This window comes from Anopheles bellator, chromosome 2 (assembly GCF_943735745.2).
Source record: "Anopheles bellator chromosome 2, idAnoBellAS_SP24_06.2, whole genome shotgun sequence".
In the NCBI taxonomy this organism is placed as follows: Eukaryota; Metazoa; Arthropoda; class Insecta; order Diptera; family Culicidae; genus Anopheles; species Anopheles bellator.
In genome coordinates, this window is record NC_071286.1 from 60,127,294 (window position 1) to 60,144,739 (window position 17,446).

General features: G+C 50.1%; 1 protein-coding gene across 1 annotated transcript in view; it reads right to left on the bottom strand.

Moving 5' to 3' along the window:
- Positions 1-17,116, bottom strand: part of LOC131207801 (uncharacterized) — a 31,185-nt gene extending 14,069 nt beyond the window's left edge. Inside the window, exons 1-4 of the mRNA XM_058200432.1 lie at positions 14,961-17,116; positions 14,225-14,655; positions 12,388-12,616; positions 11,389-11,736 (exon numbers count right to left, since the gene is read on the bottom strand). Of these exons, the coding sequence (XP_058056415.1) occupies positions 11,389-11,736; positions 12,388-12,616; positions 14,225-14,655; positions 14,961-17,116 (3,164 nt within the window). The remainder of the gene's footprint in view (positions 1-11,388; positions 11,737-12,387; positions 12,617-14,224; positions 14,656-14,960) is intronic.
- Between the last annotated feature and the right edge of the window lie 330 nt (positions 17,117-17,446).

The following is a 17,446-nucleotide window of genomic DNA, read 5'->3' on the forward strand; positions in this document are numbered from 1 at the left end:
ACGATACGAAGTCGTTGGATGATATTTGATTAAAGTCAAAGCACTCGTACACTTGATTAAATGTATCGAACATTAAATTTATCGGGTTCAACTGTCCCAGGTTATCAGTGTACTTAACTTACATTACTAAGTAAATAATGAAAAATGCTGCTTATTATCAAGCCAAAGTCTTATGTTTATCAATCCGAGCTGCTTATTATCCGAAAGCTGCTTATTATCAAGGACAATATAGTGAATGCCCTTTGTAGTTCAGCAAAAATAGTAAATGAAGTGAGGTGAAGTCAAGTTTCCAACTTTAAACACTTAATCATTCGCTTGACACAGTTGAAAGGGCCATAAAAATAAATGTTTAATGTGCTGTATTTGTTACAGCTTGTATAGTGCGAAACAAAAGATCCTATTTTGTATTAAATTATACGAGTCTTATCCGTGTTATGCCTTGTCTCATAGTAAAAAACCATGAGCAATCAGAATTAGTTTTTATCGGACATTGATTGAAAGTCAATCAGCCGACAAGTTTTATTTATACCACAAAGCATCTGAGGGTCGAGATGTTCGAAGGTCTTTTAGTAATTTTCAAACCACCAAAGGTGTCAAATTTATGATGTATTTAAATTGAACCACACCCCACCACGGGCTAAAACTGACAGCTAATGTTAGATATTCAATAAATCATTGCATAAAAAATCATGGACCGGCAAGATGCAGCGTGCCGTAACGCGTGAGCAACGATGCGTCCTGAGCCAGTGAGTCAGGGTATCTGCGATGATGCCTGGCTACGGCGGCCGTGTCTTAAATCAACTGTGGCACGGTGTCAACATCAGCCATGTCGGCGGCGATTGGCGATGGGTCACAGGCAATGGCCACCATCTCGCTCTTGAAGGACCCCGACAAAAGGACTCCACTGAACTGCACCTCGGCCGGCAGTGTCCTGGCGCCGAACAGGGCAACGCGATAAGAATGATTTGTTTCGCCACGAATGGCGACATGGCGAATGGATCATGGCCGGAATGCCCGGGAGCCGCCCAGCCAATCACTCGGAAACGGAATCGGTGGTATCGTGTGCGGTGGTAAATACTTCCGTGCACACTTCATTACCACGGCACACCGGAGAGGATCATCATCATCATCAGCACCATCGGCACCGAGATGTGTTCATTTCCGGTTCGATGGATCCCCTGGCCGTGCCGCCTTTCCGGAAGGGTTTTGAGTTTTTGAGCCGGGCGTCCGTGGTTTGATGCTGATGGTTTGAAGTCCTGGTTGGATATCGGGAAGATTTATAAACGCCCGACGTGTCCTTCGCTTTTCATGGCCACCGGTCTGCTGCTGGTGGGTACATCACCGTGGGTCCATTTTCCCACTTCCCCCCAGCGCGAAAGTGTTTGGCGATTGTCGCTTATAAATCGTTTTCCGATAAAAGCCCGGTTGCGGTGTTTCGGCATGGGCCTGTGACTGTTTGTGGTCAGACAGCGGCCCATCAGACAGAAGGCAAACGAGGGGCATAAAAATGTCCCTCGTAGTGTCCGAATGTCTGGGTCGAGTGTTGCCACGAAGAAATCGACCACATTCGGGGTGTCCGCAAGAAACGTCAAACGTCTGGTCCTTCGGCGCACACGCCGGAATGCGTGCAATGTGCGGCCAGCTTTCCGGTGACTTGTGGCACGATGTTTAGCACGAACGTCCTGGTCGGACCGTAAATCATGTAACGGCGGCGGTGGCGTGTTGTGCCCGGTGTGCGATAAAAGTATTCAATCGACGCCGACGACACCGACGACGAGAGGCACCATAAAACAACCACCCGGGCCGGCCGCTGTGGGTCTTGGCTTACCGGACCGGGCTTACCCTGCTTGCTGTGGAGAAAGGATTGGAACAGTTATTTTTTGTTTTTTATTGGCACTCCTTTCGCTCCGTGGTGTGGCCAGGAATTCATCCGAATTTCAGGAATTTGCGATAGCCCCTGCGCTGGCTGGCTGCGGGAAAAGGCAAGAAGCATAAATGCAGTTCTCCGCCGTGCACGGACACATATATTATTATCACCTGCAGAAGAAAGCTTTCGAAGTGGTCAAGCCGGTCAAGCTGACCTTTCGGTGGCCAGACGATTGGCACCAGGATCCAGGGACTCCCGAGGGTGGATTGCGAAAATATTTATAGACATTTATGCTCTGGTCAACTGAAATAAGGAATATTTTTTCGCCTATCAAAACCCTGGCGGACCGGCGGCAATAGATCTGCAACCGAAGCCAGCCTGCGGGAGCATCTTCGCCGAGAAAAAACGTATGGTGGCGGCGGCCACGAAGTAGCCTAAGGTATCCTTCTTCGCCGGTCGCCAGATAGGGCATTTGTGTTTTCGCCGTCGGACACCATAAACCAAGCCGATGCCGCCCAGGTGAGAGTGGGTCTTGGCCGGTGCAGGGGGCACTCCTTAAGCTCCCTTACCCTACTGGCCAGCAGGGATAAGGAAGGGAATAAGGAAGCCAGCAGGGTGGCCATTGCACTGACCACGGCTTTGGGGCCATAGGAGCCGAGAGAAAAAAAAAACTCAAAAAACCAAACGAGCGCTAAAGAAGCTCTCGAAAACGATTACCGTGCACCGGGACGAAAGAAATTAAAAGTAATGGCCATGGCTCGAGGTTTGGCCTTAGGGGGTGCCCTCGACAGGGGTGTGCTTTTGGGGGTGGGCCAAGGCTTCCCAAAAGTCCCTCCAGGCCACCGGCCATTATCTGGCCATTCTGGCGCATACCGGTCCTCGGTGGCCATCAAATCGTCTGACCGTCCGTACCCCGGGTTGTCGTGTGGCGGATATGTTCGAAGCGATCAATATTGTTTTACCGGAACAAATGCCTCTCGTTTCGGTGTGGGTGTATGGTGACTTCAGGAAGGTTTTTAAATGGTGAGGAATCGTTCACTATCTTGCGATGTGTTGCGTTTGATGATGGTTGATAAAGTGTCAACGAAATGATGAGCCGTTCCAAGGCATTGTCTAGTAAAAGGTCTTGAACTCCCTTTCCAAGAAGTTTGTGTTTTGTGGTCTTCTTGACAGAAAACCAGGATTTGAGAAAACGGATAGGAAAAAGTATAATAAATATCGAATATTGGAAGATTGGAGTAGAGATTACTTTAAAGGTAATGAAATAGATTTAGAAAAATAACTACTCTTTGAGCTATTAGCAAACTCGTGGTATTTTTAGCAAAGAGAAGTGGTTCTGTTGCATTTTATTACTTTTAAGATAGCTTGAGTTTTAATGATAATAATAATAATAACCATTGCGTTTAGTTTTATGTATTTTAAACATTCAAGTGTCTCGAGTTTTTTGGTTTGCTCACCACCAAAAAAACATCTCCCAAGCCACAAGGATCGGAATTCCGGCCAAACCTTTCACGCACACACCAGACGCAAACCACTGCGCCAAAATCAAAGAAATCGGTTAGCGCGAGACACCACATAGACATAAAACGGCGCAAATCCCACCACACGGAATCCCGAGGATTCCGTTTCACCCCGCATTCGAATGCACAAAAGTGTTGCAGGGAATTCGGGTTGTTCCGACGGGCGGTCCCTTACTTCCACCGTTCTAGGCGCGCGCGCGGTCAGTTTTGCTATTTAATCTATTTATTCGGATTGAACCGAAATGCGCCGGGATTGGGTTGACCGGAGACCGAACCGTTCGCCGTCTTGTGGCCGGACTCCCGGACGCGTAGGATCATCATAAAAAAATGGTATAAATACAGACAAAAGTATGCAACCGATACCGGGACGCGGTATGCCCGGGGCGCGTTTAGGATGATGTTTCGCCGTCGCCGCCGGTCGAATGGCCCCATAATGTCCGGTTTACCTGGGCCCCGGGCCACGGGCGAACGGACGATTTACGAAAAGCCCGTGTCCACCCTACGCCACGGGTAATGGGTTTTGGAATCATTTCTGGTCATTTTCGGTGGTCTTGGTCCGAACGGCGGCGAAGGACAGTAAGTTGGTAAAAAAAATAAAGGCAAATGGTAAAACCCAGAAACCCGTAGAAATGGGTGACGATCGAGGTGGGCATTATTGCAAATATTCACCGGCCAGTCGACGGAAATAAAACAAAGTGTGTCCGGGCCCGGCTTCTCGGTCGTTGGCGGTTCCGGACACCTCGTTACACACCCAAGGATCGGGTTCACTTCCGGGTGGTTCACCGGCCAAAACGATCCTCTGCGGTGGTGTCCCCGAATGGTGGGCCCAAACTTTCCTTCGCTGGTCAGCACAGCACTCGAAGATAAACCGGCGACGGCGGCGGGCCCAAAATCCGGCGGCCAAAGTGCGCTAAAGCGATAGTAAAGTGTTTTATTTTTCGCATAGATGTCCCGAGAGCGACAGAGAGAGAGAGAGAGAGAGAGAGCGAGAGTGACCGAAACCTAGAATGCCTACAACTTGTTTATTGCCGTCGACTGTAATTATATAGAAAAGAATTTACTGAACAGAAAGTATCGTAAAAAACACACACAGCGGGCACGGACAACCATTACCACGCGGCAGTAGAGCCAGGGAAGTCGCAAGGACCACAACGACTGACGGAATGAGCAAACGACATAACCTCAGATTCGTACCCCCTAACGAAAGCAAAAAAAAGCCAAACAACATGCCGGGACGTAGAATTGGGTGCGATTGTCGCCCCTGGGCCCCTGGCCGGCCTGGATCCTTGACGGTGTTTTATTGAGGATCGCGTACGGACGGTGTGTGAATCGCGTCCGTTGTTTTGTAATTGTCCGCTATTTGTGTTTTGTTATGTCTTTTGAATAAATGTTGCTCTTTTACTTTTGTGTGTTTGGCTTTGTTGCTCATCTCAAAGCCGTGGGCTGGTCCGTGGCCATCGTGTCCTGGTGGAAATTACACGGATGAGTGGACAAATGCAACAAGGATCGGTTTGCTGTCGAACCACGCTAATGAGAGATTGAACTGCGCCGGTTACATGTGTTTTCCTTAAGCAGACGTACTTAAGGAAAATTAATTCAAATAAAATAAAACAAATACATTTTAAAAACAACTAAATGGCGCTAAATACTAGACTGGAAACCGAAATGGTACAAACAATCAAAATGGAAACAGAAAATGTTTAAAAAGGACAAAATACATCACAAACTTAAACTAAAAATAAATGGAAAAATAGAAAGTGAATTGGGAATGACATTAGCAATTTAAAATTAAATCTCAAAGCAAAGCTCACACAAATTCGCTTATTATTTAGAACAAACCACAATCATATCATAACGTTTTAAAAATAAAATCGATATGATCGAAACCAAGCAAATTTACACTAGAAAAAAAATGCTACCTATGCATTTGTAGTAAAAGAAAAACAAAAAAGGGTTTAATTCCACTTGGTATTAAATAAAATTATTCATAAATTTATCACATATTTTAAGAATAAATTTACGCTCCATTGAACTTCGATCTAATTTTAGTTACTTTCATTTTCGGGCCGCAGTTGGGCTCACAAAGCCTCCAATGAAATGTGTTGAACAATAGTGTCATTACATTCCCTGGGCCGCTAAAGGATTTCCCTCTTTCGGCACAAATAAACAATAATGGCAACAAAAAAGGAGCAGTCCTGGCGTCCTGGCGTCCACCTGCGCACGGGAGCCACGGGGTTGTACAATTTTACCGACAGCGAATAAAATGAAAATCTTCATAATTTATTTGCTATTTAGATTTATACTTATGCTTAATGGGGTATTGCGCGGCCAAAGCGAAACTCGGCGACTTTGGCTGGACCCCGGACATCCCCCGAACCCGGGCCTACCCCTCGACACCAACCGCTCCCCGGGACCGGATGGGCCGATACACAGGAAATTCAAACGGAACACCGTTGGCGGCTGCTGCAGTGCGCGACAAAAGATGGACCACAGGACCTTAGTGTAGGTGACCCGCGCAGCACCCGCCGAAGTTAAGGGATTGGTCAAGTTGCGCGAGACACCGAGAGAGAGAGAGAGAGAGTCGTGGAGAGTCCCTGGCTCTAAGAACCCTCCATTATTTTGGAGCTGTCCTGAAATAATTTTAATCTTTTTCTACATGTGTGTCGGCCGGAGAAAGGGGTTCCCGAGGACACGGGGACCCATTACGAGGGTCGTGGGGTGCATGTTTTGTTTGGAGCGTTACAAGGAGCGCTACTAACGAGGCAATGGTATTCAGGATGAATTGGCACCGTAGCGGTTTTCGGCGGATCCCGCATACCTCATCAGGGCCAGGGCGTCTCGGATACACTTTTGGCTTCCGGGTTCTGCAGTTTTCGGCCCCCATGTATGTGGATGTGTATGTGTTTTTTTAGACCACTTCCCCTTGCGTAAGTGGTGTTTTGGCAATAAATTACACGAAATGTTCCTGGGGATTCGGGGCCTCATTTCCTGGCGGGCGGGCGTTTGGCGCTACTGTTTCCGGTGTTCCTAACCTGCGTGCCTGCCACTCGGGCCCGTGTCTCGGTCGGGGAAATCATCAAAACTCAATCGAATTATCCTTTGCTCCTTACGCAAGGAGCCCAGGGGCCTCGGCAGCGATGAGATTTGGTGCTGCCGTTCGGGGCCGAGGCCGTGCACGGTGTATGAATATGTAATTAAATCTAGCTGACATCGCCGACTGGAACGTACATATCCGTACAGGGCCAGGCAAATTGCGACCGCTGCTCGGTCGCAGCTTCTTCACGGAAAGATTCAGCAGAAGCCGCTGCGAAAGGGCACCGCTTAACGATGCATATGCTGTCAGAAATTTATTAGATAAATTTTTGGGATCATTTACGCCGAGACAGAGGGGCCAGCCAGCGCCCAGCGCCAGCAGATGGGCGACCGCGTCTGTCTTCACGCGTGATAAACGGTGGCAACTTCGGCGTCACTGCAGAGGTGGCCTTGAATAAGCAAACAGTTAAAGCTTTTTAATTTAAGAAATTCATTTCCATTTTCGATAAGAAATAAGAAATGGGAATGGAATGTAAATATCAAGTCGAAGAGACGTGTCGATTACAAAACGAAACAAAATAAAAAGCAAAATAAGCATACAGCTTGCAAATACAACATGAAATGAAACTGTTTTTATAAAAGTGTACATAACAGAATCATGTCAGTCACAGAATGATATTAATGATTATTCGTCCTCACGGAGGAGCTTACGTTTCATTCTCAGTGCAAAAGTGAAAGCAAACAAATGAAAGAAACTAATATTTTCAAAAGAAAATATACAAATAAATGAACAAAAACCAAAACTAGAAATAAACAAAGCAATAAGCCGTGAACAAACAGAACATCAAAAGAAGGTAACAATAGAAGGTTATATAAAGATATGGCTCGTTTCTTTTGCCCACTATTGTCAGTGCACGCCCTTTGTTCGGTGATAACACCCGCTCCTGGAGTGTCCTTGAGAGGTTAAGGAACCGGCGGGTGATGGACCTGCCGGTCCTGCCTGCCAACCCCAGCTGGCCGATTATTCCGGCAACGATTAGTGTCCCGCTCGGGGAAGAGATTGTAAATCTTGGGACAACTTCCCGCACCCGCACCCGCACCCGCACCGCATTGCCGGCCAGGGACAACGACAGAGGGGGCGGGTGGCGTTAAATATATGCGTTGGGGTAGTGTATATCACACGAGGCTTGTCATATTAATATCGTACCGGCCTCGTTGCCATCGTTGTCGTCGTCGTCGTCGCCGCCGAGTGTCGTCCTGGGCCTCTCTGGACTCCCCATCTGTTACGGTTATGGCTACGCCACGGTCCGTGGTGTCCTGTGACTTTATGTCGACAGGGGTGCGTTCGGTTGATCACAAAAATGATTCGCCTGGGCCAGAGGGCGACCGAGCGCCAGAGCATAAAAGCGTCCGTCCGTCCGGTGACGGAAAGTTATGTGCTGTTATGTTTATGCGCCAACTGGGCCACCACCGTCGTTGTGGTGCGAGCCGCTTGTCCAGTGTAACATCGCACCAATTAAGAGGCGGCCACGATGAACTCCGGTAAATACTCCGGCTCTTGGCCAGTTACGGGCGTGTTAGCAACGTCGGCGGCGGCGGCGTCAACAATGTCGTCATCTCGTCCGAAACCAGTGCCGCCACACAGGACATGACGGGCACACACACTGGCAGCGGTCTCGCAGGACGCGGGTATTGACAGCGCGGCGCACAGGATCGCCGATAGACCGTTTTGGGTATATTCAAAATTTATCTACACCGCTGCAGCTGCCAATTAGAAGCGTGCCCCCCGGTTGGCCAGTTGAACACCCGGGGCGGATTATGCTGCCGATGGCATTTGAAGGTGTCTTTTTGCAGCCGACGACAGACACGGCTCCCAAAAATGACTTTGTGAAACGCATGCCCCACGGTGCTTCAGCAAGCAATCAAATCATACTTTGACGAACATTAACATTGTTGGTTTTATCAAAATGATAGAAAATTATGAATGCATTTATCATTAGAAGTAAAAGGCTTTGTTCTCTAACATCATCGGATGGTTATCATTGACAAATGACACAATGACAATGAAATGATTGACGTTATGTGAATTTTAAAGAAGATTCAGAATGAAAGTGAGCAATTAAAATTACACTGAACATATGCATTTTCGACGAGTGATTGTTTTGTCACATTTCATATCAAAATGAACTTTGGAAAACTACCAAAGAATAAGGGAACCTCAACATTGAACTAATCATCTGTTAGGCTGTATATTTTAAGGAGCAAAGTGTTAAAAATGATTGAAGCAAGTGTTCAAAATTTAACAGCAGCGAACAGGAGAAATATGTTGACAGGTTTTATGGCTTTCAAAATAATTCTTTTCTTTTTCATGTTTCTTTTTTAAATATATTTAAACAATGATGCTCTTGGCGAATCGCATGCGTATCCTGCAATAGTTCGAGTTTAGTTTTCCAGATCAACCTCATTCTGGCACAAGTGAGTCAATTTATTCATTGGACACTTATTAATCCTACTTCGGCAATGCTGCCAAAGCAGTAGAAGAGTTTTTATGCTCCGAAGGTCCCGACCTGGGCAGGGCGAAAAGAAATCGCCAAGCCCCATCGGCTTCCGGTGTCTCTCGTCATTAGCCCTGCGCCCACAGGACATTAATTGCTAATTCCATTCCGCACACCCAGGAACGGAACAGATTCCGATGAGGTTCCGATGGGTAGCTCTAATATGCTACGGATGCTACTGGGACACCCGGGAAAACCGAAATGAGTCGAATCCAGCGCGCGGGCGCGCGCACCCTGGAAACGACACCTTTTTTTCGATAAATCTATCAGATCAAGTAGCTATTTTCACAAATTACGTTAGATTTTCTGTAATTAACTTTGCATTTTATCGCTCCGATATGTGCGGCGTTGTGTGTAGTTTCAGCCGCCGGACGCTGGACGCGGGTTGGTCCTTGTTTTCTGGTTCATTTGACTCGGACCGGGGCGGCTGCCTTCGCCTAATGGCGTCCGCGTGGTCTGAGGTCGAATTTTATTGGCGCTAATGTCGATCCGGGTGTACTGGGGTCGGTGTTTAGCGCGCGATTCTTACGACCAACCGGACCGGACCAGAGGCGACACTGGGGCACTTACAATGAATCTTTTACCGAGGAACCGAGGATAGCGGAGAATAAAGAAAATCTCGCCACGGGAAAATCCTCACACGGTTAAGTGATCTTGATGTACGGATCGTGAATTAGTTTGCCGGTCCGTTGCTCCCACCTGTGGCAGGCCAATATGGGGCCGGCTATGGACCGGGACGGAGCGTAAGGTATTCCTTGACATTCTGCTGCCGTTTAACCTTTGGACTGGGGGGGTGTCGAGGGATAATTGCTGAATTATCTCGTGGACATTCGGTGAGGATACGAAGTAGAAGGGACCACATCGGAATCTGACCCCTCAGGCAGTCAGCCTGTCAGTGACAAAAGACGGGGCAGTTGGGGCTGATCTGGCTGATGTGCCTGTGGCATGTATCTCGGGTGATACCGAGATACATTCCGGAAGAGTTGTAGATCCGATAGAAGGAGCGGCAATATTTTGGCCCAACGTGACGTGCGCATCTTATTTCGGTGCCAGTTTTGGAGGTTATCTACGGCCCGGGCTGCCATCCTGCTTATCTGACACTCGTAAAGTACCCCGTGTTGCTAGGGTGGGATGTAAAAATGTTTAATTATTTACATGGTGGCGTGCGGCGCGCACGTACCTTTCGGAAAGGATTCGCACATAAAACCCGGGCTTCATCATCACACACGCCTCTCGGAGGGCTGTTCTCCCAGCATATCAGTGAGTGAGTGCCGTGCTTCAAAAGGACGGACTTCGAGGGGCTTCGACACGGATACCCGATGCCACAAAGCACCGATTCAGGTCGTCCTTTTGTATCTCGTCTGCCTGCCGTCACAACATCAAAACTGCTGCCCTTTGCTTAGGTTGCTCGATTCTCGATGGCTCGGTGGTGGCCACACATAAAATTATCAGTTTTAGAGAGCATCCGTGAATAGATCGGTGTCCGTCGCCAGCTCTGGGCTAGGACACCCTGTTTCGCCACCTATAATTATTTCGCCAGCCTTGCCCGCGTGCTATTTTGTAAACATTTGTCAAACGACACACACGGACCTTTTGAGGGACCACTAAAGTAAGACCGTGATAAAACTCTACTTAATTGGAAGGTCGTGGTGCTGTCAATAATGTTTCGAAGGGCGATTGGTGACCAGTTGGGCGACACAGAACGGCGAACGCTATCACCTAGACCACTTCGCGATGCGCTGTAACGCTCACCCGTTAATATAAACTACATTTTATGGACATCAAGCGCTGTTTTCTAGCAATCCTTGTAGAGCTCCTCGGGAGCTCGGGAGCATTCAAATCGCAAATTAGAAATTCTGCCACCTCACCAGAACTGGTTCGATTATTTCATCGCTCGCGGAGCGGAAAATACTGGCGCCGAAGAACATGGCCCCCGGTCTCGGACAACGGTAGCGTCAAATTGTTTCTTCTCATTTGAATGCGCGTTGACCTATCTTTCGTGCTTCCGTCGGGCTCGCGCGGTAATGGGTTTCTTTCTCCGGCCCTCCCGGGGAGGTCGTAAAACCTTTCTTTATTAATTCCTCCTATCTCGAAGCCTGCCTGCCTGCCTGTGCCAGCAGGCAAGACACAGTCCACAGGCCGCGCCCGCGCGCGAACATTAGCGGAGCACGTGGAACATCTTTCCGGGGGCGAAAAACCTTGCGTTAAATATTCAACCATTTTCCCGATATTTCCCAGCGGGTCATAAATTGCGTGCCAAATACCTTCTTGGGCCTCCTCAGGCCCGCCGTTTTTTGTCAAATCGCCGATCGCCCCAAACACGCACAATTACCTCTGCGTACGGAACATGTAGAACCGGCTAAAAAAATACGAAACGAATCAGAAGAATGAAACTATGCTCCCGGACACTTACCGATTGGCGAACGTTTTTCCGCAAGTGGTACAAATGTGCCGCGTCGCCGGGTCCTCCACCGGGCCGCCAGGATCGGTGGGACCGATGGGTGGCTTCCGGTGAATGTTATCGGTGTGACTTTTGAGGTTGGTTTTGCGCGTGAACGCCATCGGGCAGTGCGGGCACGGGAAGAGCCGCTCGTTGGTGTGCTGACGCAGGTGGCACCGGAGCGAAGCCTTCGAGAACGGCCGGCCGCACAGGGGACAGACGAGCTTCGGGGGCGGTGCGCGCCGTGACGACTTTGCTTTGTCATCCAACTTTGATGAGTGCAAAATTTCGTGAAACAGAAATTCGGCCTGCGATGATGTGCTGTGTACGCGCGGGTGTAGGCGAACCGGGCGGGGGACACAAAATAAATGAAATGAGAAAATTTTAATGAAGGTTGCAAAAGCGCCATTTTATCCCCGCCGCCGGCACCACCCTCGGTTTCCCCGGTGGGGCCGGTGGAATTGTCCGGCAAACTTTTCGGCCAATATGGCGAGGAGTGCGTGAGTTCGCTCTACCAAGGGGGTGGTCAGGAAGGGCTATCGATAGCGGGGGTGGGTGGTGAGTGAGGCGGTGGGTCGGATCCCGGGGACCCGTTGTTGGAACACCGAGGGGACGAAAAAGTGGAAAATTAGCAAGGACAGCAACAAATAAGCAAACAGGTAAACACACTCTCCGGCCGGCACTCATCCGGTCCTCATTTGGTGGCGAAAGGACAATCGGCCACTCTGGCTCTCGCCCCCCCCCACCCCGCACAGATACACATAGCAGAGCGGCACGCAGCTCGAGCGAGAGAGAGAGAAAGAAGAAAATAATCAACGCCCGAAGGACCCCAGCGAAAATTTGTGCTTCGGAAAATTTCCATCCTCCCGAGGAGCGTTTTTGAATTGGAACCTATTGGAGCCGCCTCACCATCCCCAACCGGGACACCCCGCCCTCGGTGCCCGTTAACCAGAATAATAACACAACAAATACCTGAATGGGCATATTTTACATTGCCAGCAAACGAGCGAACCGTCCGGGGCGATGGTGCCAACAATTTCATCAACGTAAACAGTATTATTCTCGGACGCAATATTAGCCGCCATCGTGAGGAAGATTTCTGCTGACGCCGCCGGCCCGGTCGCTGGTGGGCTGCCGCGTGCTCCGGCGACATCCGGGGTATTATCGCAATCCGAATTCGATGGCGGTGCCGGAGTTGTTGCTGGGAGCCTGGCCAGCCGTGTCGGTGTTGTTGATGTTGATGGCTGAACCGGCGCGGCTGATTGCAGTTTAATTCCGTACAAATGTGGCGCGGCGGGCGACCCGGGAGCATAACTTTGTGCCATCTCACCGACTGTTGGTACAGGCGTCAAGTCCGATTTTTGCCAGTGCGGGATTAGCCGTGAAATGAGGTTGATAGAAAGAGGCAGATGGGTTGTGAGAAAAATTTGGGAAAAGGAAAAATCATGCGAAAATCCAACACTGAGTGCGTTAAGGTGCTATTTGTTTAAATGATTCCGTGTTTCGTAATCCTATGTGGTGTAAATGTCAATAGAATTTACATAGGCTATATTGGCTGTGCAGTTTGTTTTCTGTTCGATGATTGCTTGTTTGGGAGTTAAGAATCAGTCAAAATATCTTCAAGAGCCTAACTGTAAAATTAGTTTTAATCAAGACTGAAGGTGTGCAAAACAGCTGAAAAGTTGCTGACTGAAGGTAAAATTAACTGGATGTACTATGAATAAAACTATTCCTATAAAATTTAAAGTATTTCCGTATTTAAAGCCTGCACACTAAACAAGTCAGCCAGAAGTGCTCTGCTTTAAATCCAACGAATTCAAAAGATCTCCAATGAATATTGGATGGCAATAGGGTTGTCTTGCCTCGGGTACAATAGTGCATCGTATAGAAGTCGGGACTTCTTTTTAATAAAATTAATAAAAATGTAACATCTGAACATGGAATATTTTAATATTATTATTATATTTTATAAGAATACTGAAGAATATTTTGATCAAATCAAATCATCACTTTTTGGCATGTATTACATCTCTTCTGCGATTTTTGAATTTCTCGCCGAAAAATGGTTGAATTGAAGGGAAATATATTTATCGATTTATCGTTTGATCGTCAGTCGGTCTGATCAGTCTTTTTTAATTAGACCTCTTTGAAAAGATTCATTTCTTCCTCAAACACGATTCTAAGCAAAATAGAACTTCATTATGTTTATAGTTAAAAATTCTGTACGAGTGTGCAACATTGTCAAATGCTCCCCATTTGTTACAGTTAAACATTTCAAAAAAGGTACAAAAAGATACCCGATAGAGTTGCTGATAAAGCTGATACATTGCCAAATATTGTGGTGCAACTGGTAATTCTGCTTAGTCTGTTACATGATGGCCAAGAACAATCAATAACATTTCAATTAGAGGGTTTCCATTGGAAGTTGCATATATATGCTTTAAAAACATAAGAGACTCTATAGTTTTATGAAATGTCCTGTTCAAAACGTCCACGCTACTACTTCAAGGAATGGTGAAGTGTTTAAAAATGATCAAAAATTAAAAGCAAAAATAAAACGATGCCATTCGGTGACATCCCAGAGACCGTCCGAGGTTTGTGTTCGCCCGATCTCCGATTAGGCCGCCCGTGGCCAAAAGGAGTCCAGCCGGAGTTGGGGAAAAGTTGTTCTATTCTGTTCCCACTTGACACGCGCGCTCGTCGGAAACCCTGATTCCCCTTTCCCGGGAAGCACTCGAGAAGGAGGCGGTCGGCCTGGCTGCGGCAGGAATGTGCGGAAAATAAAAACCGGTGAAATATGTACACCAACCTTTGCTGCGAGGCTCATCAGCTGGGCCCGGCTCGCCTGCCACCGGGGCCCGGACCGGCACCGGCTGCTGTTGGTCGGACGCCGAAGAAGAATACAGATGGGGCTCCTTGCCTAGTTTACGATCATTCATATTTACTTTAATTGAATCATTCGAGATAATTGAATTTGTGACCGGAAGATGCGACCGGGTTGCTGATGATGACGACGCTGATGACGGCGACGCTGGTAAAGTTGCCGGTGTCCGTGCGACCACCGGAAGTGCACCGTCGCCGGCCGCAGGCTGATGAGTCGTGGCCGCCGAATCGATTGTGGCCGGCCGTGGCGTGGCTGTGGCCGACGATGTGGAGGAATTGAAAAATGTACAATTTTTGTCACGTACGTGTCGGCCAAGTTCTTGCGCCAGGACGAAACACTCGCCACATCCGGGACAGCTAGCGGGAGACAGATAGAGAAAGAGAAAGAGAGAGAGAGAGAGAGAGAGAGAGGTAGTGGTGAGGGGTTTAGTGCCAACGGGGTTCGTGTGCAATGAACCACAAAATTGGGTCTTCGCACGCATTCGAGAAGCAAGTCTGGAATCGTTTTTTCCCAAGTCCAATACAGGGTTATGTGAATGTCCTACGTCGCAGATCTCGAGCCTGGACATCGGATTCTTCAGCCGTACCGATTTGGGAGCGAATTCCAATGGAGAATTGTTCCCTTTTTGGGACAAATCATACACTCAAGACGTCCGGCTCACCTGTACTTCACGTCCGGATGCGCTTCGTGCATGTGTTGCTTCAGCTCCAGAATGTCCGCCAACTGCACCTTACAAACGGAGCACCCCTTCGGTGTCCGCTGGCCCTTTTGGCGTCGCCGTGCCGACATCGTCTTGTGGCGCGTGGTCCGACGGTGACGCAGCGACTCCCGGGCCGTCCCGAAGGAGCACTCACAGATCGAGCAGTAGTAGTGCGCCAGCCGATGCAGCTTTTGGCCGTGCTGCAGCAACCGGATACGGTCCGGGAAGGAAGCCCCGCACAGCTCGCACACGAAAGTGTTCTGGACCCGGCTACACACCTGGGCGGCCTGCTCGGGCCCAGTCGCCGAACAGTGGAGTCGCTGGTGGCGTCGCAACTCGGCGTTGTAGCGAAACTGGAGCCCGCAGCACGCACACCGGATGTCGGCCAGCCGTCGGATGATGATCGGGACGGACCGGTTGATGACGGCGATCAGCTCGCGGTGGCCCGCTCCCAGGAGATGCTCGGTCATCTGCTGGTTTCCGTCGCACTCGAACTTGCAGAAGCTACACCAGAACTTGCCGTCGGGCGCTCCCACGGTGTCCCGATGCTCGTCCGACGTCCAGTGGCGCATGAAGTGGGGCTCGGTGTTGGCGTAGAACCGGCAGGGTTGACACTGGAACGGGGACTGCAGCACGATGCGGTGCATGTTCCGCAGCACCAGCTCCCAGCACTGCTGCGGGTGGTTCTGCATCCGGCGGTAGTGGTACCGCGAGATCAGGTGCTTCCCGAGCAGGTGCGTCGGGAGTCGGGTCTTGCAGACGCCACATTTGGCGTAGTAACACTTGCGCTTTCGCTTCGCCTTCGCACCCTCCGCCGGGGTCCGTCGCGATAATTGGTCGGCTTGGGAACTCGATTGCTGGCGTGACTCCTGGAGCTGCTTCGACAGTTGCTCGGCCGAGTAGAGTGGCCGGACGGCGGTGCGTTCCAGTTCCGATTCCTCCTGGGCCCGCTTGAGATGTAGCTGGCTCTTGAGGTGCCGTTCGTACACCGCTCGCGACGCCAACCGCCGGTTACAGATACTGCACCAGCATTGGTCCTCGTACTGGCCCACCTGGACTCGCGGTTTCTCCTCAAGTCGGGGCGTTTGCTTCGAACCCGGAACCCACTTGCCCTTGGTGTGGCCGGGTGGTGGCGGCGAGAAGCTCTTGCAGCTTGTCGTCTCCGGTTCGTCGGGTTCAGGGTGTAACCACTGGTGACGCCAGTGGTGGGCGCTCCGCTGGAGCAAGCTTCCCGACGGCCGGTTCTCCGGCTTCCACTTGCCACCGGTGTGGGTCCGAGGCGGTGCATCCTCATCGTCGTCGTCCTCTTCCTCGCTTACCGCTTCGTCGTCGTCCGTCGGTGGTTCGGGCGATTCCTGATGGAATATCGGGTACAGGTCCATCGGCTTCTTGTGCCCGCTGATATCGCTGACAGCTTTCATAAGCTTATCGGACGAGCTCGCCGATGTCGCCAGCCAGTCGTCTGGTAGTTGCTGCTGCTGGGTGTCGGACACGGAGCCGGGGGGCTTGCGAAGCCGCACTTGCCGTTTCGGGCCAGTCGCGCTACCGGGGGCTCTCTCCGACTTCTTGCTGCTGCTCTGCAGCTCCAGCGACGAAAAGAACAGATCCGCTCCCAGCTCGTACTCGTAATTCACCTCGTTCTTGTAGTCGGCCGTTTTACCGTCAGCTCCGGCTCCGGGGTGTTCCGGTTCATCCTGCTGCTGCTGCTGCTGATGCTGCTGTTGGTGCTGGTGGTCCTCGTCGTGGTCGTGATGATGATGATGGTGATGTGGCTGCGGCTGCAGCTCGTAGTTATGATAGTCATAGGCACTGCTGGGCACTTTCTTGTGGTGGTCCGGTTCCTTGATCGCTTCGCTGAAGTCAAACGTCCCATAGGACGACGGCGGCACTGTCGTCACGCGTAGTTCCTCCGCTCCTGTCGGCTCTGGGTCCGCTCGTTCCGGTTCCGGGCGTCCGCTGGTGACCGATGGTACCACCGCGGACTTTGGGCTTTGCTGCGTCTGGCTGCAGTTCACTTTACGGTGCTTGATGTAATTCTCAATTCCCTCCACGGTGGTGCCACACTTTATGCAGAGGTGAGTGTCGTCCAGCTCGCTGTTGTCCTCGTCGTGAAGCATGTCGATGTTCGAGAAGCCACGTGTACGGACGCGGCCCAGTCGCGCCTTTGACACAATGGCCGTTACGATGGCGAGAGACCTGCGGAATAGGGCAAGTATATCAAACTTTGCGACAACACACAGAGGCGCCCGGTCAAGAAACGTGCGCCCGGGGATGGGTTGCCAACTAATCAGACCTGTTCAATGGGGTCCCCCAGCTCACCGGACAGAACCGGGCGAGGATGCCTTGAGAGATAAGTGGCGCCGGGAGTGGCGAAGACGGACGGAGCAAGTGCAGGGTGCAGATTATGAGCTGCACCTGGGTTGCAGCCCCACGGCCACCTGGGCTTG